Source organism: Phaethon aethereus, assembly GCF_964289735.1.
Source record: "Phaethon aethereus genome assembly, chromosome: 1".
Lineage (NCBI taxonomy): Eukaryota > Metazoa > Chordata > Aves > Phaethontiformes > Phaethontidae > Phaethon > Phaethon aethereus.
Genome location: NC_138575.1, coordinates 100707019 through 100731685, shown reverse-complemented (window position 1 = coordinate 100731685; position 24667 = coordinate 100707019). Strand labels below are relative to the sequence as shown.

At 41.0% G+C, this 24667-nt stretch overlaps 1 protein-coding gene across 1 annotated transcript in view; it reads right to left on the bottom strand.

Moving 5' to 3' along the window:
* Positions 1 to 10262: 10262 nt before the first annotated feature.
* EPHA3 (EPH receptor A3) overlaps positions 10263 to 24667 on the bottom strand; it is a gene marked incomplete at its 5' end in the record, with an annotated part of 232300 nt that continues 217895 nt past the window's right edge. The window contains 2 exons of the mRNA XM_082011947.1: positions 10263 to 10844; positions 12257 to 12412. Coding sequence (XP_081868073.1) covers positions 10739 to 10844; positions 12257 to 12412 — 262 coding nt within the window. The 3' untranslated portion in view covers positions 10263 to 10738. The remainder of the gene's footprint in view (positions 10845 to 12256; positions 12413 to 24667) is intronic.

Genomic DNA, 24667 nt, shown 5'->3' with positions numbered 1-24667 from the left:
TTTGCAGCCTGAAGGAAGCCCCCTCCCTTGCCACCACCCCCTGCGGCTGCTGCTTGGGGCCCTTCTGCAGCTGGGAGGCAGGCCTGGGAATCCCAGCCCCAGCAGTGAGAAGGTGGCCTTCAGACAGACCCTGGGAGGCCACGGCACCGTGGTGCGCGATGCCACGAACGCGGTGGCTGGGTGCCACCACCACCCAGCAGGAGCCCTTACCTTCGGCTGAGACAAACTCATGACATGCATTGGCGTGTCTGACACAGGAAGATCAAATCAAAGAAAAAAAAAAAATCACCCCAAATTTAACAGGACTTTTTTTTTTTACTCTTTTTTTTTTCCTTTCTTTTTTTTTTTTAACCTCTGAGGGTTGGATAAACTGTGCATGGTCTAAAAAGAAAAATATGTGCACATTATTCTAAGCTTATAATGGTAGCAATAAGTCTCACGGGTGTTTCTCCAAGTCGTGGTTGGACTTTTACAATATGCAGAACCCACTTTTAAGACATCTCATTCTACTTTCTCACAAATGCAAAGTGCTAGGCAATTATTGCATGGTTCGAAATGCCGCAACCCTTAAATGACACAAGAGCCGATACATTTTTCTTCCAAGAATCTTACACTCTGACACTCTGGAAAGAGATTTATAATGCACTGTTCCTGTTCCACATGTAAGACCCTGCACAGTATCTCTGGAGAGAGTGGTAACTTTAGCCCTGTGTCCACACTCAGCTAAGGCTAAATGAAGGAAACAGGAATACTTCCCTCGGGTCCTCTACTTCTGCCTCTGATTTTACTGAGCTTGGTATTTCAGGTACTCAACCAGACCTTTTTTTCTCACCCTCCCGTTGGAAAATTAATCAGTTCTTCACAAACTCAAGGTGAAATTTCTGACAATACTCCTGAGCTTTTGTACTGGAAGATATAGTTTTTCTCTGCATAGTAGTGGCAATCTCTCCCTCAAGATATAGAGCTAACATTTAGCCTAAAACATTAAGTGCATTTCATATATCTGGTGATCCAAGCCCATGCCATAAATATTTAAGAAATTACAGTTTTGGTATCAGACTAATTCAGACCATTAACACATGGGACAGCCCTATCATAGCGAACTCAATGTGTTTTACAGTGTGACAAGAACAGTTACTTGGAGAAAGGAGTCATAACTGTTGATAAAATGATAGCATACAAGCAATCAGTTTTGCAAGTTTCCTTTTGGGCAAGTTGCTAAGATATTTTTGGCCATTGATTCATTTGGCTCCGTGCCTGTTGAGTCAGGATACTCTATGGACACTAAGGACACGGACTAAGAAAGCGTCTGACCTGGATTTCATATTGCTTCAGTAAGTTCAGAAAGATTAGGAGAAAACTTTCCAAGTTCATTGTTTCACTAGTTTCTCATAAGATGGAAAACTTTGTTCTGTTTTTTTTGAAGAGCGTCCCTTCTTGTGGAGCAGTATCTACTACAACCCACGAGATCTTTCTTTTGAGAGCGGCTAAGTATTTAATCTGTAATTTTAGTGCTCCCCTAGCAGGCACGTAGCAACAAAATGCTATAGCCAAAATCATTATACAGTCTCATTAGGAGACCATATAACAGGTAGTGATTGCCTACACTAAACATAAAGATTTGGGCTAGTGAAGGAATCCTGGGAGAGAGGTTCCTCTAAAAAGGCACCTAACAGATACCAGTGAAAACTGGCAAGTCATTGAAGCAGGTGGACTGGGGGAAAAGTGGGGTTCTTTCGGTGGTGTTCTTGCCATAGTTAAAAACAGACTATATGCATACAATTAGCCATTTTTTGCAGCTTTACCCAAAATGCCCTTCAGACTACGAGTGCTTAAAAAACAAACAGCAGTAGGTATTATGGCAGCCAAAGAGACTAAGCTAAAGAGCTGCTTGTATTCATAATGTTTATATCCTTAATGTCCAAAAACACAGCTGAGAGAACGGAGCCTGGTCTACATAGTGTAGACCTACATCACCATCTAGCATCAGGCAACTTTATCTTAAGCCCTAATAGCATGGAGGACCTGGCTACCATGTGGGTGCTATTAAATACCCCTTTTCAGTATAAATGCAGAGCTTAGGCAGCTGTGGTGCTTGTTCAGCAGAGGATATATTGAATAGAAACCACAGGAGAAGGGAGAAAGTACACACTGTAGTTTTGGATGTGAAGGCTAGTGGAGGTCTCTGACTTCTTCAGCCCCGTGCTTCAGAGTGTCTTCCTTGTGCCTGGGGATGGGACCTAGCCTGCACGCAGCACAAGCACCAGGACATTTATAAAGCTTTGTTACAAGTTACAATGGTTGGCTGGTGCCAGGGAGAGGGATTTGATCTCTCTGTTTTGTATTATTTTATATTTTTTTGAAGGAATCTAATTATGTCTTTGGCTTAGTTATAGTTCTTTATACAGTCCATGGTGGGGAGGTGTTCACATATACATTTTTGGTGTCTTTGATATGCTTGGTTTTTCACAAAAAATTATGGAGCCTTATACAAAGGGGATAACTTATACATGAGGAAGAGGTAAAAAGGGGCAGAAAAATAATTCCTCTGTGGGACAACTCCTCCTCTCCCCAAAAATGCACATGCACAATTGACAGAATAAAAGTTGGGAACAGAGAGAAAGAAAAATGAATCAAGGAATGAGAAAAGATTAAAAAACCCCAAAGCAAACCCAAGAAAACATCTATATCTAAACCTAAAAAAAAGATATTTTATTTGTTCATGTTGTTTCCTATTTCCATTTGACTTCCTTGGCAGGCAGCCCAGCACTCCATCAGTTAGAGGAAAGGAAGTTACAGTATCACATTGTTGTAGGGACTGAATTTTATTGCTCTGCTATTACAATTAGGCAAGTATTAACTCAGTTAATGAGGCATAGGTTTTTTTTAAAAAAGTATATACAACTGGGAATTATGGATTAGTCCTCCACTAAAGCTCTCGAGAAACCTTTATGAGAGTGAAAGAAAGAGATTAAAAATAGTAAAATAATAAAAGGTGATGCAACTGTAAAGGTGCGTACTAAAAGCAGGGAATCATTACTGCTGATGAGCTGACGACCAGCCTGAGGGGAAGCTGTGTGTTTTAGCAGTGACCAAACCCGCCAGCAAACACCCAACTAGCTGTGCAAACAGCCACCCAGAGACCACAGAAAAGTTGGGGAGAACACCCAGGTTCCCCAGCTTTACCAGCCTGTGTCGGGATACCTACTCACTGTCCAAATGATGAGCCAGAGAGGCACTACCCCCCACAGTAACCTGGAGTTTTGGTGGAGTTTGTTGGGGATTTTTGTGTTTTGTTTTTTTTTTTTTAATGTGCTTTTGTTTTTGTTTTAAGCATCATCTGTTTTTATTAAAATGATATCATTCTGTAGCTAAAATTATTATTCTTCCATTCTAAATCCTAAATGGGAGGAAATGTCTACACTGAATGTGATTTATGGGGAAAAAAATCACAGGCAAACCTAAATGTCTGGTGGGACTCTGCATAAACTTGTAAGGCAAGAGATCAGAAATGGAAAGTGCAGCGAGGCAAGCAACTAGCAGTGCAACTATTGAAACACTGCTTTGACTCTAAAATATCACTTCGGTCATCTCCCATCCTGATTTTTAGGCTCTCCAGCAGGTTGAGCTACAAGCCACAGTGGATGGGGGCCCCCTCTCCCCAGCACGGGGAGGCGGGGATCGGGGCGATGCTTGGCGGGCGAGGCAGGGGACGGTGGGTGCCAAGGAAAGTCTGCAGGAGGAAGGGGTGCTGCGACACACAAAACTTTTATGGTTGAAGCCTAATTTTGGGGCCATTTGACCTGCATGGTGGGAGCTCTGAGAGTAATGAGAGTGAAAAAGAGTGAACCACCCTGTGAAAATAAATCGCTTCAACCTGTAATCTATACCCAAGGACTCGTTTCTGCTGGATGGGGAGGGGGACGACAGGAAAATTAGCCTCAGAGATACTTATTCGAATCCCTGGTCAGACTAAGGCGCAAAGCTACCAGACCTCCATTTTCTTTTCCATTCAAACAAATCATTTTTAGCATATATATGTTTTTTTCTGGCTTTATTTTAGCTCAGTGCCTTAAAATTGAACGTTATACTCTGTGCTCATGTGAACACGGCAAGACCAAGTGCTTGGGTTTTGTCCTTGCAGGCCTTCTGCCCGGAGGAGACATCCAGCCCGGTGGGGAGGGGAGGGCCGGGCATTTTGGGGCAAGGACCGCAGCCCTCCCAAGGCGGATGTCGCTTCGGCTGAGGCGCTGAAGACATAGCGCCTTCGCAGCACGCACGGCTGCGCAGCAACGCGGAGGCACGCGTACTTTGCCCACTGAGATGCAGCCTCAATCTATAGCTACAGCACAGTTTCTTCTGGGAAGGATTGCCGTATTTATTAGAGCAGCAACCCACGGGCACCTGACATACACAGGACGATGGTATCCACGGGTGCCCGAGACCTCAAGACCGACGCTTTACACCCAGATGTGCTTTACTGAAATTTCTGCCACATATCATGGCTTAGCAATGAATCAGTTCAGATACCAGCTCGACATCTGCTTCCCTAAATCCCCAAATATTAAGAACATAAAGCTCTGGTTATTTCACAGGCTCTTGCAAACATACACCTTTGAAAGGGTTGGAAACTAAGCTCAGTATTAATTACAAATCCATGGTGGGTAAACTCAAGTGGCTCACTTTACTGAAGAGATTTAAAAATTGAGCTTTCTAATAATATTAGGATAAACTGGATGGAAGAGGAGTGGAGATAAAGGATATTTCCTCCCTTATGTAGGTAGCAGCAGAGTAAAAGAAAAAAATCAGAAAAGAAAAAATGTTAGAAAAGATTTCTAACAATCCAAGACAGTGGATCTCAACTATCTCCGTAGGATGCTTGACCTTACCATCCAACTTGAAAGTCATACAGTAGTGATGAGACTCAGTTGTTCAATCTAATTAAAAACAAATAACGAAATTTGCTAACCAAACAGATGTTGCTCCATACTTCTTTAATGGTCACTCTTAGTAGTTGCCTGCTTGCAAAAATTCAAGACATAAGCTGAAAACCTGGGCACACAGTAAAAACATTTGCCCATATGCATTTTATTTTTATTTTACAAGTAGGAATCCAAGGAGTCAGAACAAGTGATCGATGCTTTCAGGCTTGCAGAGTCTGTGAGATTTACTACAGCAACTTAAGGGACCAGTCCAAGGGTAGCCACTGAGCTATTCTCTTCGAGAAGTCATAGAGTCCAAGGCAACTGGAGAAGAGCAAAGATAATCCTGACCTTTAAAAAGGGGAGAAAAGCAAAGCCAGGCAATTACAGGCTAGGTATGCTAACCTCAAATACACAGAAAGATATACGTATCACACAATACATTTCTAAGCAGCTGAAGGATTACAAGGTCTTAAGAAACCAACTAAGATTTGTCAAGAATAAACAAACCATGTCAAACTCATCTAATTTATTTCTGTGACAGGATAATCTAAAAAGTAGATGATGTGATTTATCTTGTCTTTAGTAAGACTTCTGGTGCTGTCCCACATGACATTCTTATGAGCTAACTGGGGAAATATGGGCTATTATGAAATCATTGTAATGTGAAAGCAGAGTGAGCTGAAAAATCTTGTGTACTGAGTACCCTTCATCTAACAGAGGTTCCCGGGCCATCTGAAAAGCATAACAAAGCAGCCAAGAGAAGGCCGTCCCTCATGTTTTGTGCTGTTCATTGTTTGCATTTAGTAACCTGGATGATGGGCATGTACATGCTTGTACATGTGAATGAATCAAGGCTGAGAGAAATATTTCTAGTAGAAATATTTTTAAATTAGGGAAGTAAAATTGATTAAGAAATACAGGGAGAACTGGACTGAAGACTGAAAAAGGAACTGAGTGCACACATATAAATGGGGAATTACTGACCAGGCACTGATAGTTTGGAAAGGATCTGAAGAATTATAGCGGCTCATAAAATGAAGGGAAGTCAATAGTATGGATATTGGTCTGAATTAACAGGAGTGGCACATGTGAGACAGCAGAAGTAATTGTCTGATTCCACTTGGCACTGCTTAGGACCCTTAACAAGGAATGCAAAGTGGAAAAATGCCACTTGGACATTGCTTAAAAAAAAAAAGGCATATCCAAAGTCGTGGAACTGATTATCAGCAATTTATCCCTCCAGACCTGAGCTGAGACATGATGGTGGGCTGCAAGATATTTGCTTGTTCTGCTGCTCCTCAAGTGAACACATCCTACTGCCGTTCCAGAACTGGCTGTGGGTATTAATACCGTTTTACCATAAATGCAACAGTTATAAAAAGCATGAATATCCACTGTGCCCTCTGGGATATAAAGCAAATACAAGGTACCAGTAAGGCTAAAGGGACAGACGCAAGTCAGTGTAACACAATTGCTGAAGTGAAACCTATTCGCAATGTAAATAGTTTGCACGCTGCATAGATTAGACCAACAGAGCTGCTTCCCTGTCCTTCAAGTATAGCATCGAAACCTCCTCATCAGAAGTTAAAACGACACCATATGTACCCACTGCCAGCAGCGCACGAGGCATACTGGTGTCACGAAGAAAAAGTGGATTTCAGCCCAGCTGCTGTCATTTAAAGTTAATTCCAATTCTGGGTAGCTCTTTTCAGCAATTCCCCTTTCTATTGAAGATACCAAGACAAAATGCCAAAAAAGTAGTATGCTACATCCACGTCCATAAAGTTTATCAACTTACAGACTCCAGGGCAGGTATATCATTCATTGTTTTGCACCAGTAAGCACAGTAATATACAAAAGCATGCAAAATCATTTATGGTACAGAAAGATCCTGTAATTTCACTCCTTAAGTAACTGGAGAACATGCAAATCACTCCTGTTTTTCTAGGAAGACAATTCCTGAGATGAAAAGTTGCGTTGTATGTTGGCATTTTCAAAGACATTGTACTTCTGTGAAGCATACAGAAACAACTTGGTAGGGACATAACAAAACAGGAGAAAAATATTATCTAATACAGATACTCAGAGGCAAGAAATGATTATGGGGTTAAATTACAGTAAGCGGTGGGCTTTTTTATTTTGTTGAAAAGTACATCTTCTACTGGATTCAACATAGTAATAAGATGCAAAGAGGTCCATTGGCAAGGGAGGAAAAAAAGCAAAAGTTTGGAAATACTTGACACAACTAAAATAAATGACAGCTTTTTCAATATCCCATAGGCAGGCTGTAGTAGACAGTGTTGTCCCATATCCATGAAGAAAGTGAAGTCTTTGACTGATAGAAGTCAGTTGAGCACAAATGCTGGTTTATCTAGTTAAAACCTGCACTACTTGTTTCTTTTAATAGATAATATAGGTAATATCTAGCTTTCACTCTGAACCCATGCTTTAACACTCAGAATTTATCCACATTTAATTACAATTTTATCACACTTTTCTAATCAGATAAATTTACTTTGTCCTCCAAGCAATCACCTCAGAATTCCTGTATGTAAAAAATACTTTCATTATGTTTATTATAAAAATATAAATGTTTCCACTACAAATCATTTTACATTAGTAAGGGGCCATCTACAATTGCACAATATATAATCTAAATGAGTAAGTAATGCTTTGAAATACAAGTTAACGTAAATACATATTGCCAATCATATCACATCTATACATTGCTTATTGAATGCTAAATAACAGCACAAAACTAGATATGTTAACAGAAATAAATAAAATTGAAACTATATTTAAAGATACAAACCCAATAATACGGCATGTCATTTTATGAGTAGTTGCATTTTGCTTGATGTCGATGACCGATGCAAGTTCTGTACAGGAAGATGGCCACACGAATTCTAGTATCTCTACTCCACAATGAAGAATTGTACACTGCTATGTATACATATGTACACGGGGACAGGGAGTATAGGATGCTTGCAACAGAGGCCACTTACAGTACAAATCAGCTTCTGACAGGGAGAGAAAACTAAACGTTATTTTAAAACTCTCTACTCCTAATAGCAAAGAAAAGCAAAACTGAGTTTCTTTTTTCCCAAGCATCAGTGAGATTTAATCTTTTATGCTGAGCATGCTCAAACAGTGGGCAAGGAACATGAGATGATACTAAGAGAAAACTGAAGGTGGTTGGTGCAAAGTTTTCAGTCTCATCTAAAATTCTAAGAACCAGTTCTGTGTTTTCAGAGGCATTTCACAAGATGTCTTCCCCCGCCCCAGCCCTCCCTCCCCCACTCTCCAGCGGCTAAATGAAGCTGAAGAGAAATGTCACAAGGAATATGTTATAAAAAGCTGTCCCCACACAGACAATGTCTGCAAATGGATTCTGGTGACTCAAATTCACTACAGATGTCTGATTTAGAGCAGTCTCAAACTGAAGAAAAGAAAGATTCTGAGCGAACAAAGCAATGGAAAATACAGCTTTTCTATTCAGCGTGCTGCATTTCACGATAGATTGTGGCAGATAAGGAGAAGTGTTCTTTTACATCTTAAGTGCTTTATTTTCTTTTTCTTCCAGTTTTCATTTTTTATTTCAACTTGCTTTAAAACCCATTTATTTTTCTTTCAGAAAATATTAGTAATTATTACCCTGTGAGTGTGTTTCAAATCCAGTCCTTTACAGCTTGCTCACTGACAGCACTCATTAAAAAGTCTCTAATTCTCCTGCTGTTTAGCAATGTGTGATAAACGTTGTGCCTCCACATTTTAAAAGTCCTGGATCCATGAAGAACAATTCAGAAGCTCATTCAGCCACACAAATCCTAGGAACTGGTTCTTCCCTTACTTACGTGCCCTTACACTACAAGGAACTTCAAGACCCAAACCGATACAACAAAGAACGAACGACTAGTTACCTGCTTTGCACGCACAGCGAAACGCAGCGCGTTATATAGTCATCTGCCTCTCACACAGTCTTGGACTTTCAGGGACTCGCTGTTACTCATCAGAATCAGGCTTTGATTCCAGCACGGCAAGCTGGGAATCAGAGTGATTTCCACCAGTGCCCAAAGCCTGACATCTGCGTGCCTGGCGTCGCACCTAAAGCATTAAGAAGCTCGTCTGTACATAGCACAAGAAGTGCCTCACACTGAGATTTAGACCACTCATTTTCAGAGAGAAGAGTCGTGTCCGCTCAGAACTGGGACCAACGTGCTCCACAGCAGCTGCTTAAGAGCTCGCTATTGGGAAGATGCTGAAGATGAGGGAGGACTCTCAAATCCAACCTTCCAGGCTCCTTCTTCTACGGGGCAATGTGAATGCTCTCCCTAAAGACAGGCTCCTTTCTGCTTTCTTTAAAGGAACGGGTGCCTAAGTAACCTGTGCCAAAAAGCAAGGCTCCTGCGCGATGGCAGCGCCTGGACAGATATCTTCTAGCTCAGGCTTAGGTAAAATTGCATAACAGTCCCATTTCACAGGCTTATGTCATCCTTTTAAACTATGCACTTATGGTGGCTGCAGGTCGCCATCTCAGTGTAACTACCAGCAGCTGCCCACATGGTGGTACACCTACCTGCCAGGTCTCAGCCTCGGGAGCAGGGCCTGCCAGATGGAAAGCCGGAAGTGGACCACTCCCCAGGGAACCCAGAAAGCATCCTCAGTTAACGCAGGATGCAACCCTGACTCTTTCTAATGTTTGCTAGGCAAGTCTCCCACCTCAACACCACCCAAGAACAGAGGTCCTTATTTTGACAGGGAAGCAGGCCTTTGGGACGTAGATGAGATGTATGTATTTGCCTGGGACAGATACTGATCTAGAGATCAATACACACACAACTCTGCCAGAAGTCAAGTCAGGGTCAAAATACCACTCACAGCCAATGGAAGGAATCTCAACAAGTCCAGGTGCTTTGTCTAGTGACAGAGCTGGAAAAAAAGACCATCTTTGTTTCCTTCTGTGTGTCATATATGACGTAATGAGTATAAAATAATCTAGTAATTAACCCTCAGACAATTTCTCAGGTTGAACCAATGAAGTTTTGATAACATTTGGCACTTGGCAATAATACAGCCAGGTTAAGGTATTTAAGCATAAATATAAACAATAATGGAAAAAACACAAAGGAAATAAATAAGTCTTTTAAAAATTAAGACTTGTTTCTATTTAAATGAACACAATTAGGGAAGCTAACATAATAGCAAAAATCTTTTGTCAACTAACTCAAAGTCACTACAAACTTTATTTCCGTGTTCCTTGCTGAAGTTGAAATAGCATGTTACAATGACATTATAGTAAATATGGCCAGACAGGTAGTGAGGTATAGTCCTCTATTTTCCTTGCTTTTAAAGAAATAAAATACCTGTTACAGATCTCTTCTGTATAAAAATACTGCAAGTCTTTCTTTCTTCTTGTTTGCTGTATAGATCAAATACACAGCTTTTACGTCCATGGGGTTTTTGTGTTATTCAGTCACTTAATATTCAAATGGCTATAGGTTTTAGTATCACTGTTTTTTACTTGGAAGGATTTTTTACATATTTTTTTCTTTTGAAATTTACTTAAATTGAAATTTAACAGTCAGTCAAGAGCACCCACCCTTTAGGATTAACAGATAGAAAACAAGTTCGCTCCTATTTTTAAGGCATTTAGACTCAATATTTGAGTGTCTTAGTGGGTTTGAAATTTCAACCATTTTTCCAAAGCTGTTACAAAGATCTCCTTTAAATTCTGCCGTTTATCAGCCATCACTTCTGCCCTGTGATGCAACTTTTCTCTTTCTTTCTTTCCTGAGCAACATCATTTTGGTACCTTACACAGGAACAGGGCTGTTCTTTGTATGAGTTTCTAGAGCTTTGATACTGCTAACAATCTTCTTTTGAGGCCCCACAACTGTAACGCCGACTTTCTTCACGTCCCTGGAAAAAAAGAGCAGATGCATTGGGTGAGTGAGCGTACTGTCTCTGTGATTCCCAGCACCGATGTGAGCAAACAGCAACCAACTTGCTCTGGAGGAGCCTCCAGGCATGGTGATTTTCCTGAAACACAAGTCCTGGTACGAAAAATACCGAAAGCCATTGTGTGAAAACAGCAGGAGGCCTCAAAAAAAGAATAAAAACTCATTTAGCCTTGTGTTTGCTTACCTGGAAGAAAAGACAATGAAACAATGCTCTCCAGTGATACAGGCACTGGGATTTAGGGGCAAGGGGTTTACTTCTGGGCCAGCTGCGATCCTGAGCCTCACTAACATCTCCATCCCTTTATCAGCCTGACCACTTTTCCTGAGCGGTGCCGACATCTCACTATCATGTGCTGAGCCCTCTGAGTGGTCCTCTTAGCTCTGCTGTTGAGGTGGCCAAGCTGCCAGCATCTACCCTGTTTTCAGCTCTTGTTTCTCCAGGTTGTCCAGTCTCTTTGTTCCTTGTGCAACACAGAAGTGGTTTAACACTTGTGAAGGGCTAATTAACCAGTGGCTCACAGGAAATTGGGCATTCCTAGTGGATTTCTGCACTGTCCCCAAAGGCTAATTGTTATAAAAAGCCATTAGCAGCCTTTTTATAGTTGCAATAATACACTAATTACCAGCATTGATGTGTTTAATTGCTGGTACCGCAGCTGCTGCTTACTTCTTCATAACTTGCCGTGTATCCAGCTAGCCCAACAGGGAATCAAGATTTCCTTTGTCAGTAAGTTCATAACTGTGCTTGATGCCTTTTTAGGTGCAGAGAGGACCCTACTCTCCCTTATCACAAGAACGAAGGCAGATTGCATTTAAATGCAATAAAATTGCAAGCTGTAAAGTTCAAAGTTTAGCATGTTTAAATGTCAAAACTCGAGGCAGGAGTGAGTTCAGCTCCTCAATAATTATATGTAGGAGGAAAGCAGCTACAAAGAGCTTGCTCTGTCTTACCTGGTTTGATGGAATATGGGATGGGCAATAAAGAAAAAGATTGGCACATGTGCCAGCTGTGGGGAAACCCCCATATAAAAGGCAGAACATAAAGAATCAACAGAGAAATTCCTAAACTGTGAGTGAAAGAAAGTGATGGTGTACCAGATGATGCACAGTGCTACTGTACCAGAAGATATTGGGAATTTCCTTGTCATCAGTAAGAAAAAGCTATGGGACCATGGCCTTCAAACAGTCACCAGAGCATCTAGGTTTCCTGCACGTGTATTGCAACTACAACCATCATTTACATTTGCCTCTTTAAATGTAAGACTATTTCAGCTAAAAACCGGAAGCTCCGTATAAAAAACGCTACTCGTGTTTAAACTTGTATCTCCAGCAACAACCAATGATGAAGACCTGTAGTCAATTCAAACTTACTCGGTAGAAATCTTGGCTATTGTATCACAGGAACTGTACTCCACGCCTGTGAAAATGTCTTTGCACTGTCCTGTCCGAAAACCATTGAGCCAATCACCTGTCGTGCGGAAGGCTGAAATATCAATGTTGCTTTGGTCCAGAAGAAGATTTGATGGCCTGAAATAAAAAAGAATGTGATGAAAGTTAGGGAGCAGGGATATGTATGGATTTGTGTCTAACTTAGCACTGGCATTGGCAGCAGCTTCCAGCCTTGACACAGCTTTTCTGTTTGTCTGTGGAACTTACGTGCTGCTGAGGCCACCACGAAGCTGGCAGCTCTGACGAACGCTGGGTAATCATCTTGCTTAAGAGTTCCAGCTTCTCATGCCCAAGTTTAAATCACTGAAGCATCACCAATTCATGAAGTGTATTGTTACATTACAATTTAATGTGTGAAGCATTAGCAAAGACAAGTCTAATCTAGATTATATTTATATGATTCACCTAGTCCCAAACAACACACAAACGATGCACATTCTAGACTCCAAGTTGAGCGTGTTGGAGAATTTATACATATCAAATGTTCCAAGTATTGCAGCCCACTGAAAAAATCCTAAATGCTGCTATTAGGTTAGAAGCACAAATTATAAGACACTAGTGGCTTTAAAAAAATTTTATCAAGTCTAAAATTCAAATGTTAAGTGAATTTGTGAGACAATTGCAACTGCATGAGACTTGCATTCTGCAGTATGCAGAGACAGGAATGAGGAAATTTGTTATCAAATACACTTAGCCAAATGTAACATGCAATTTCCATGCCCAGTTTAAAATTGATGCTCACTCTAAGACTGAAACTTCTGTAAGGATATCATACAAATAGATTAGAAGTGTGAATCAAATAATTTGAAATTAACTTGGTGCTCATGAAGGGTGCTGAACTGACAGGATGTGCATCCAAGTTCTCTACTTAGAAAACAATGAAGAAACCAGTAAGAAACAAACAAAACCAAGGAATCAAACAAAACATATGTCCTTGCTTCTTTGCCCATTTAAACCTTTTTCCATCTATATAAGTCTGCCTATAAGCTATTGAGAAAAAAAAGTCCATCTCAAAATAATGATTAAATGTATAATTTTTTAACAAGAAGGAATATATTGCAGTTGACGCTGTATTTTGCATACTGCAAATGGCAGAAATGGCTGCTCCCATATTGATCCAGAAATTTAGTTCTGTCTGGTATGAAGACTCTTGTTTTCATGGTCTTGAGAGCATACTGTGGCTTCTTATTTGAGAGCATTGAGACTAAAGATAAATGCCAGCCGTTCCCCATGAAGTCACTTGAGTCAGGCTCTACCACACCTCATTTTAGCCATCTAAAAATATCACAAATAGGCCCAGCTAGTTTTCTGAATTATTGCTGCAGTCCATGGAGACACACGTGCGTTTCCAGGCATGGGGTTTGTCCTCTCTGAAACAGGCCTTCCAGGCAAAGACTGGAGGAGACACCCAGCTCTCAGAGAGGTGGTGACCCTGTTCTCACCTGTTCCTTCTCACTGACTTGCTATCTTATTGTAAGAAAGAGGTGTGAGAAGCCCCCTGAATAGCAATACGATCAGTAATTTCTTTCTACTGACAAGACATCTTACTAATTCTAACCACTCTCCTCTCTCAGTGCCAATTAGTACAATGACTTTCTCAACTAAGATGTTAATAGAGACATCGACTATATTTCTGCATTTTTCCCTCCACTGACATACATATGTATATGTCTATACTGGATGACTTTTTTATCCCCGTTCAGAAACATACGTGCTCTATTTTAAGTAAAGTACATTATGGGTGTCTATCTCAGGCTTAACGCTAAGCATGTACTTAGCTGTGCTACTCCGATGGTGCTACTCATGAGCACCGGAGACTGAACTAGAGGATATGCAAAGCAGTTATCACTGCAACTTCACAGTCTATTTTAAGCCCTATAATTCTTTTTCCCTGTGGCTCTAGTGAAACATCACCTGCACAGGAGCCCGGCTGCTACAGCTGAATCCATCTAAGTGACTTTTGTCAGTGGAAAGAAGTGAAAATGAGAAGAGGTTAGACTAACACTGTAATTTAAAGGCAGTGATTATGCAGCGTAACGGGTAGGTGACAGCTACCGGTACTGGAGAACTGATCTGGATTGTAAAACACCTCAAACCCAAGTCATCTCTGACCATTGGAAGAAACATAAAGGGAGAGACCGTAAAGGCACCAAAGAGAACAAGGTGTTTAAATACCAGTGAATTTAAGCTCATAAAGCAGGCTAGAAAATCCAAACAAAACTTCTCAGTCCCAACATAAGTCTTCATTAAGGTTCATCAAGATCAGCAGCCCTACAACAGCATACCCCTGCAGCACACCTGACTTGCGCTGGAATCAGGAGATACCACATTGGTTACGCTGAGACTTCTACCTTTTACCTTTGGAGGAAAGAACAATATAGCTTTGCGACACAATAACTCTTGGTATTGGCTGCATTAAACAGCATCTCTTACTTCTGATGTTCTGGCAGTTGTTATCGATCAGCTGACTTCTTTTGGGATCAGAAAATTATTTTAATATCTTCTTCCCTTCTGGGATTGCAGGCCATAATTAAGGAGCTCATTAGATGCTTGAAAATCTTAACTTCAAAACCACAAACGGACATAACATTGCTGTAGATTCACCATCAATTTCCACCAGCTCTCAGAGCAGCACAATCCCTGACGGGACACCTTTTGCCTGCTGGCCTTGCCTCCAGAGCCCAGCCAGGACAAGGAGCTGCTGCAAATGACCACAATCACTGGCACCAACTACGGACCTCATGTCCTGGGAACAGCTGTAGATGGAAAGGAAAGTGATAGAAGATACCAGAAGCCTGCTGGGCCCCCAAAACACTAATGTTTTGTAAAGGGAAAGCACAGCACAGCTGCTCCGACAGAAAGACTGAGCTGAGGACAGAAGATGCAGCGCATCAGGTTAGTGTTCTCATGCTAAAAACAGATCTTAGGCACTTACGTGATACACAGGTTTAAACACCCTCCAGTTAAAGGCTCGGGTTTGATAATAAGGCCCAGGATATTTTTATTCAGTAGCTGTACAGCCTGCATCTCTCTGACTACTGTTTGTCCCATGAAGAGCTAGTGCTTTTTATTTATAGTTTTCTGGGTATAGCGTCTGGAATCCCAAGACATTTATTAAGAGTATTTATGAACTGTTTTTAGTGATAAAGCATGAATAAATTTTTTTTCCAGCCTAGCATGTCTTTTCAACTTAAATCTAATAAAACAAGGCCTGACTCAAGAATCACTAATGAAAAAAAAAAAAAAGTACAAACAAGTGGAAATAGAACAGGTCTCTAGGATTAGGAATTAGAGTGGCCCAAAAGAGCTTTTATGTTTATTACTTGGATCAAAGCATCATCGGGACAAAAAATATGACCTAATTTTAATGCAAGTGACCTCAGAATAACCAGCACTGTAAAGTATCATTTTTCTCCTTGTAGGATTCCAAACAAAAATTGGTTACTTTCCTCCTCAGAGAGGACATCTGGACAGTTTATCAATGCACAGGAATTTGTCTCACTGCGAAGAGTCTGTGATGTCTCCTCGCATGCACCAAGGGAAAGCTGGGCTTTCAGAGCATCTGCACGCATCGGCAGTTTTTTCCCCCGACCCAGCCCCTAGACAGAAGGTCTGAACATGAAATTTATGGTCTGGGTGATGTGCGCCATGAGCTCACACTTTACCAGACAAATTAGATGGGTTGCAATCCATGCAGCTGTAAACGACGTCCTGCAGGGTTCCACCTGATCTTTTACAGCTTTTCATAAATCAGTACCTACTAGCTTCAGAAGAGAGTCATTAAAAAGAAATCATGGAAATTACATGTTTGCTCAGGGGAATTGAAATAGAACACTTCCCTCTGTCTTTTCCTTTCTTCTCTCCCCTCCTTTTTTTTTTTTTTTGAACTCTTTATTTTGTTGCTTTGACCAACTATGATATACCCCATCGTGTTATCTTTCAACAGTTGTGGAAAGACTTTCTATCCTGTTCATCCTGACTGCGTGTCTATCTATTTAATCTACCACGTTGTATTTACTGACATGTGGTGCCCTTAAAAAATCAGCAAGACCCAAGTTAGAGACAAATTTAACAGCACGATGCCAGTTACAAAATGCCCTGTTGCCGAAAGCTTTCTCTGGATGTGCCCATTATGTTAACAGTTGGAATTAACCTTTGAGTATTCTGCAGTAGCAGGGAGAACTATAGTTTGTTATCATTAGCACAGCTTTTTGTCACAACACAGGGAAAGTTTTGCTGCACCATATAGTAACGACAAAGACCACCGAAAACATCATTAGAACCCTTCCCAATCTGGCATGGAAATCTTGCCTCTGGTCAGCTGCTGCCTGGCGAGAAAGGGATGCATTAACTTGCAAAATCCAGGAACTGAGACAAATAAAAGGAAAATGCCCTGCCACTTCTTCTGCATGAAGGGTGGTATTCTGCAAATACACAGAGGAATTGTGCACACATGACCCTGGGCTTCGTATTGCAGTAGCCCCTCTTTTTCCATCCCTTCCTCCAAACACCACAACCAACCTTCAGTTTTTAAATCTGGAATTCCCCTTCCACAGCCAGTTTCTTTCAAAGGGGAAAGCATTTAAAAAACATAAAGTAAATTCCTGTGGAAAATTTTAGGTAATTATGAGCTGATTTTGTAAAGCGAAATTGCTTCCAAGGAGGGAGCCAGGCCTGGTTTGAACACAAATCCTATATGCTTTATGATTATGGCAAGCACAGAATTCTGGTCTAACAAGAAGGTTATCTCCTATTCAAAGAAAAAAATAACCCAAAAAACAACAGGTGGCACAGAAAGCAAATTTTAGTTTCATCTTCTACAGCAAGTAGAATCATACGTATACATGGGTATCAACAGGACACTGGTAAATAAATGACATGCTGAGGAGAAGTAGAGTCATTGTGTTTACCTGATTATCCCTGGACCTTAAAGATAAGGATCTTTGGAGTTTCACATCTTCATGCTCATTTTTAAGGTACCCTTAGCAAAATCTGTAACATAGTCCCTAAAACACAATTCACCTCTTAGGGTGGCACATTTGCTTTTCCCAAGGGGCTTCATATCACGCTTGCACACTCTTAGAATCAGCAGGTTGTGACTACTCTTTGAAGTCAAAAGAGAGCTGGAGAAATGAAGAGGGGTAATACAAATAACCAACGGGGAGAAGAATGCAGGTGAGGCTGATGGCCTGCTGCAAAATGATACACCTCTCTAAATGTCACCCTGGACTTCTTATTTTCTAGCTCCGTGCTGTCTGTTGGCAAAAAACTTACCACAGCTTTCTCTAGGATAATGAGCAAATAAAATTTCAACTGCACCATAGGTCAGTCCTCCAGTCTTCCCTACTCCTTTAGCTGCCCCTCAGAACATGCTTTTCAAGGGGCTTATATCTTTTCAGCATCCTGGTGGGGTAACAATCATATACCTGGTTGTATCAGTGCTCCTCAGTTTACTTCCCCCCCCCGCCCCCAAACCACTGAAGGCAAAAAATACCAGCAAGTTGCTGAAAATTTTTTTTTTTCTTATAATACAGCTTAAGCTGTGCTTTTAAGCCGCAGACATCATGTGGCCATTTCCTGGGATTCATAGCTGGCCCAGAGACAGACCCTTAACGACAACCAGTCATTATTGTTAGGACAGTCTATAGGCTCTTTAAAAGAGGGAGAGAAAAACGCCTCAGAGAGCTTTTAAAATGCTTTTCTGGCTCTTTCCATCTACCATGTGCCGTGTACGACTTGCTCTTACATCTCACATTTGGCCGCACTATGAATTTCTACATACAGCTACAGCATTCGTGGCATCAGGCAGCAGCTCGGTGCAGTTTCTTTTTCCAGCATTTCCAGCGCAGAATTACCATTAACACTAACGAGGGCTTCTCGTCGTTAACCCGGCACATCGAGCTGCCAACAGCAGAACAAACTCCCTTGGAATCACAGCAAACGCTCGTGATCAGGACACACGCTGGTCGGGCTGCGTTACTATTTAAATTATACCGTACCCAACTCGGTCTGCTGTGAATTCTTGTCGGAGTTTCACCAGGGGAGTCAAATTAGAGGTGCGAAAGTGCAAATAGATGTTTTACTGTCTACGTTAACAGGGAGCCCCAGTGACTTTTAACTCTGAAGGAGCAATGGTTGAGTCGTGTCTGCCTCAGGCACGCTATTAATGGCTGCTGGAAAAGGCAGGTGAAAACAGGGCTTCTCTCTCTCTAGCACGCACACTAACCAAAGTCCCTAACAATCTTCTCGGTCGAACTCCTGGATTCCCCGCGCAATTCAAAGTATGATTAGACACCCAGGAGTATCATTTACTGTCATCTTCCGTTTTTCTTTGTGATTTGTAGTTAAGTTCCCCCCCACTTAAGTTCACTATTTTACGTTTAACAGACTTCAGAAAGAGGCCTAAAGTGTTGTAGGCTTACATTACTTGAATTCTTTTAGAGCAAGCAGTCCATTTTAGGACACAGATTATATCGCTAGTGGGTTTTGAACAGGGATAAAAAATTCACGAGTAGGCTTGCATTACGCAGCGTTTGGCCAAAGCTGGACCCTGTTGTCAATGCCTGGACAACCACAAAGCGCAAGCCCTCCCTGAAACGTGCAGAATAAAACTGAAAACTCTTTCCTTCAGTCCTCCAGCCTGAAAGTTCCTACCAGGGAGAAGCAAACAAGCAATATTATGGCAGGTCAGCGATACATGTCAAGCATCTGAAACCTTCCGACCTGAATGGCAAGAAAAAGGGAACTTTTCAACAAAATGTTCAGCCAACACAAATAGTTGCTTTGTTGCAAACATTACTGTAAAAACAGGGCTTGAATTATGCTGCATAATGGAGCAGCCTGAATTTTTTATTTGACCTGTTCGCTGCTCCTACTGAGTTTAATTTTCGCAAATATCCTACCAAGCTAGCATACTAGAGATTTTCCGCTGAATCATCAGATTTTAAGTAGAAACAAACTTTGTGAGAAGCAAACTCCAAATTTTAAATTGCAAATGATGCCCCTGGACGTTTGAGAGCAAACATGCTTGACACAACTGAGCGTGCCACAAAGACAGCCAAGAAAGCAAATGTTTAGCAGTGAACGCTTGCAATCAACTACTCGCAAATAACAGGTAGGCTAAAAACTGCTTGAGGAAAGTACTGCAGTGAGTAATTCAAAAAAACCATCAAATTAAAGAAAATCAGGATAGAGTTGTCAACAACTTGGCAACACATGAAAGAATGTATAAGGAATTATTCATGCACATTTTTGAACACCTTCATATTTCCATCAGGAAGAGTAGCTGACCCTGACCTCCTAAATTTCCTGGACTGTATTAAAAGAATTCCAACTATGCTTTTTCTGAAAGTAAGTGGCTTTCTTGTTTTTCTAGCCTTAGATATAGCAATACTGGAAGAATTTATATTTAAATGGAGAACTTGTAAGACATAAAAGAGATTTGAAACAAAATTTACCTCCAATGCTGTAGTACAGTCCAGAAATAAAGCATTTTTTGTTGTGGGTTTTTTTTTCAATAGAGTTACACAGTGTCATGAATTACCAAAAATGGTGTATTTTGGGGATTTAAAAAAAAAAATTCACATAACTGTTTACAGATTAAACCTTTTTTCTTTTTTAATACCTGTAGTCAGGCATGCTGCTTCCTCATCACAGAATTGGAACATGGAAATTAATGGAAGATTTAAAATTTGTATACTAGTATGGGATATACAGTCTCAGGCCTCTGAGTGGAGTTCCAGGAAGGCAACTACACATTTTGCAAACTTCAGATCCAGAGCCTCCAATAAAATCTTAAGAGGTTTTATCCATGTACCTTAATTGTCATTCATAAACACAAAGAAAAGTGCATATTCTTTATTGCAAATCAAAAATAACTTGACCGAGCTTGACAAGGTACCTTATTTTGGAAAACAGAAATTTGGCCTTGCATTTTATTTAAGTTCTACACACCTAAAAGGTGAGTAGTTAATATGCATAATGGTTTTTGTTTTGAAATTAGCATAAATATAATTTTAAATGTCTTTTAATTTTGATAAGCAGCATTATTTCTTTAAAAATATGATTTGGTTTCCCTATTTTAGAATCAGCCTTTCACTTTGTACATCTATTCAGAAATCCTTTAATAAACTGAAAACAAAAGGCAGACATAACTCCTCACATTTTGCAACATGTAACATTTATTATATTATCCAGAGCAAACTGGTAGACTGAGTACTTGAAATTACAAAATAAAACTTTGCTTCAGAAGCCTCTATATACGAGAACACAGATTCCGACTTTTAATCCTTTGTAAGTATCTTAAACTCAAGGACGGACTGGAAAGCAGTTTGGCTGGTTGATGCCACAAGCAGTAATTGGAGAGCAGAGAGAGGAGTCTGCAAAGTGTGCGAAAGCCAGCCTTGCATCCTGCCTGTTTACGAAATCAAATGGCTTTAATGTCATTTACTGCCTTTGCTGAACAAGCTTGCTCTTTTCCATGCATTTCATGTTAAAGGTAGCTCTGTGCCAGAAGACACAGACGCTAAATCCTATTAACAACTGCTGGTTAGCCTGTAACACCTTAATCTTCAAAGATTTGGGGCAAACTTGCTAATTAATCCTCCTGCGAGGAAGGTAATTCAAATTTTCCAAGAGATAGAAAAGTTAGCTAAACAAAGCAATTATTTAAAAAGTCCCAGTAAGACAGCTGCCTTTGAAATGGATGATGCTTTGACATTTTCCAAAAACAAGGACCAACTGATTTTGCAAAATATTTGATAGTGGCATTTCCAAACTGAAAACTGTTTCACACCACACTACCAGCATAATATTGGTAAGTGGACAAAAATCACCAGATAATTTTACACAACTTCCTATAAAGCAGTAAGATGTGATAATGACTTTCCATGTTAGATGCTTGGGCTAGATGTGAACTGAGAATAAAGATACTGAATGATAAATGTCTCATTAAAATCTCCTTCCTCTGAGATCCTCCTCTCAATTTGCAATGCAAAGTAAGTAGCATTTTCTGCGAAGGCCCAAAGAAACTAACAAATTTGTCAGCTGTTAACTCTGAGCAACTCGTAAAATAATGATCTTTTTTACAAGGAAGACTATCAGCTATTTATTTTATGCATTCGATATACGAGACAAACTCTTGCAATTCTTGCCCTTAGATATAGCTATTAATACAGCTATAAACACACAAAAAATGGTTACAGACCACTTAATAAAGACATATCCTGAATTCTCAGGTGGTTTTCTCCCCTTGTTTGCAATATAATTTCTTTCCTCCTCTTGTAAATATGTGATTGTAGTGTAAAGAGACAATAGCAGCAATACCTGACACTGACTTTCACTTTAACAAAAGGTTATATTGAAACAAAAGCAAATACGGAAGAAGGCTGGTTTGTTGTGTGGAATCCTTCTCAATTTTGAAGTCAATCACAGACCTTGCAGAAATTCAGAATTTCTAAAAATCATGGGTTGGAATTAGAAACATTTTTCAATTTTTTTAAAATACTTTTTCTTGGCAGAGGCTGTGGATTAACTTGGCTATTCCTGTTTCATAGCAGGTTCATGAAGGCTAAGAGTCTTTAGTCACACCTACATCACACATGTGAACATACACAGCAACTATAAGAAAGCTGCCATAATACTTGGATAGCTTGAATCCCATATCAGAACCCTTATACCTCAAGGTCACACTATCCTCCAACAGTTTAATTCATTTTGGGACACAGAAATGCTTTAAATATATTTCTAATTATACACTGTGTTTTAAATACATTTTTCCAGGTGGCTGTGTAAGAGTAAGATTCATATACATAAAATGATAAAATACATTGTAACTCTAGAGAGCCATCATATATGTTATAAAAAGATCAGAATTAGAAACATAAATTTAAAAAAATTACAAATATAAATAAGTGAAGAGAAAGAAAAAGATAAAGAAAATTAAGTGTTATGAGTCCATTTAAGATTTGTAGTGTAGTGTATACAAAGTATTTCCAGTTGCGTGACTCGGGTTACCCACTTTTTCCCCCACAAAAGAAACAACAATTAATAAGCCCTTTCAGACCACAGCCTCACCAACTGGTTAGCAGGTGGGTGAAATGATTCTGTCTCTCCTACTCAAGTTTAGAAAACTTTCCATCTGCTTTGTATCTGCATGAAATATTCACAAATGTGAAGTAATACACAGTGGACTAAAAAATAATAAGCTCAAGAAAAATAATGAACCTGATCAAAACTGGAAGAACTATGAACTCACTTCCACCCTAAAGACATCCAAACAACCTAAGGACTCTGTTATAAAAATGAACATAATGCTCAGAAAACAGGAAAGAACAGCAAGACATAAATCAAATAAAAACATCATAAGGTTGTGCTTTAGAAAACTGCATTACTTGTACAACATCTTGTGTACTGAGTTCTGCTCCTACAGTCCTTTACAGAGCTACATAACTCCCGGCAGCCTAAAGGACACAAAACACCCAGGTGTCCAGAACCAGTGCTGGTCTTGTTAGCAAGAGCTCAAGGTGGTCACCTAATTAAAAAGTGAATTTTGACAGAATCATAGAATCTTTGGGTTGGAAGGGACCTTGTAAGGTCATCTAGTCCAGCCCCCCTGCAGTGAGCAGAGACATTTTCAACTAGATCAGGGTGCTCAGAGCTCCGTCCAACCTGACCTGGAATGTTTCCAGGGATGGGGCATCTACCACCTCTCTGGGCAACCTGTGCCAGTGTTCCACCACGCTCATGCCAAAAAATTTCTCCCTGATATCTAGTCTAAATCTGCGCTCTTTTGGTTTACAACCATTACCCCTTGTCCTATCTCAACAGGCCCTGCTAGAAAGTCTGTCCCCATCTCTCTTATAAGCCCCCTTGAAGTACTGGACGGCAGCAATAAGGTCTCCTTGGAGCCTTCTCTTCTCCAGGTTAAACAACCCCAACTCTCTCAGCCTGTCCTCACAGGAAAGGTGCTCCATCCCTCTGACCATTTTTGTGCCCCTCCTCTGGACCCTCTCCAACAGGTCTATGTCTTTCCTGCACTGAGGGCTCCAGAGCTGGATGCAGCACTGCAGGTGGTGTCTCACCAGAGCGGAGTAGAGGGGCAGAATCACCTCCCTCGACCTTCTGGCCACACTGCTTCTGATGCAACCCAGGAGACAGTTGGCCTTCTGGGCTGCGAGCGCACATTGCCGCTCATGGCCAGCTTTTCATCCACCAGTACCCCCAAGTCCTTCTCAGCGGGGCTGCTCTCAATCCCCTCATCCACCAGCCTGTATTGAAACCTGGGTGGCCCCAACCCAGGTACAGGACTGTGCACTTGGCCTTGTTGAACTTCATGAGGTTCACACGGGCCCATTTCTCAAGCTTGTCCAGGTCCCCCTGGGTGGCATCCCATCCCTTAGGCATGTCAACTGCACCGCTCAGCTCGATGTTGTCTGCAAACTTGCTGAGGGTGCATGCAATCCCACTATGTCATTGATGAAGATATTAGAGTACTGTTCCCACAGCAGCCTTCTGAGGGACACCACTCATCACTGACCTCCATCTGGACACTGAGCCATTGACCATACCTTCTGGATGGGACCATCCAACCAACTCCTCATCCACCTCACAGTCCATCAAATCCATATCTCTCCAATTTAGAGAGAAGGATGTTGTGGGGGACCGTGTCAAAGACTACTTTGTCATCCAGATAGCTGACATCCATAGTTCTTCCCTTTTCCACTGATGTGGTCATCATAGAAGGCCACTAGGTTTGTCGGGCAGGACTTGCCCCTGGTGAAGCCACGCTGGCTGTCTCGAATCACCTCCCTGTCCTCCATGTACCTCCATCTAGGAGGATCTGTTCCATGATCTTCCCAGGCACAGAGGTGAGGCTGATGGGTTGGTAGTTCCCAGGGTCCTCCTTGCTACCTTTTTAAAAAATGGGTGCAATGTTTCCCTTTTTCCAGTCACCGGGGACTTCACCTGACTGCCAGGACTTTTCAAGTATCATGGAGAGTGGCTTGGCAACTACAATTCCCTCAGGACTCTGGGATGCATCTCATCAGGTCCCATAAACTTGTGCATGTTCAGGTTCCTCAGGTGATCTTGAACCTGATCTTCACTTACAGTGAAAGGGACTTTGCTTCCCCAGTACCAGTGTTGCAGTCCATCCGCTCAAGAGGTGTGGGAAGAGAGACTGCTATTGAAGACTGAGGGAAAGAAGTTGTTGAGTACCTCAGCCTTCTCCTCATCTGTTGTTACTAGTCTGCCAGTCTTGCTCATCGGGGTGGGGGATACGCTTCCTTGACCTTCCTTTTCTGGCTGACATACATGTAGAAGCCCTCATTATTA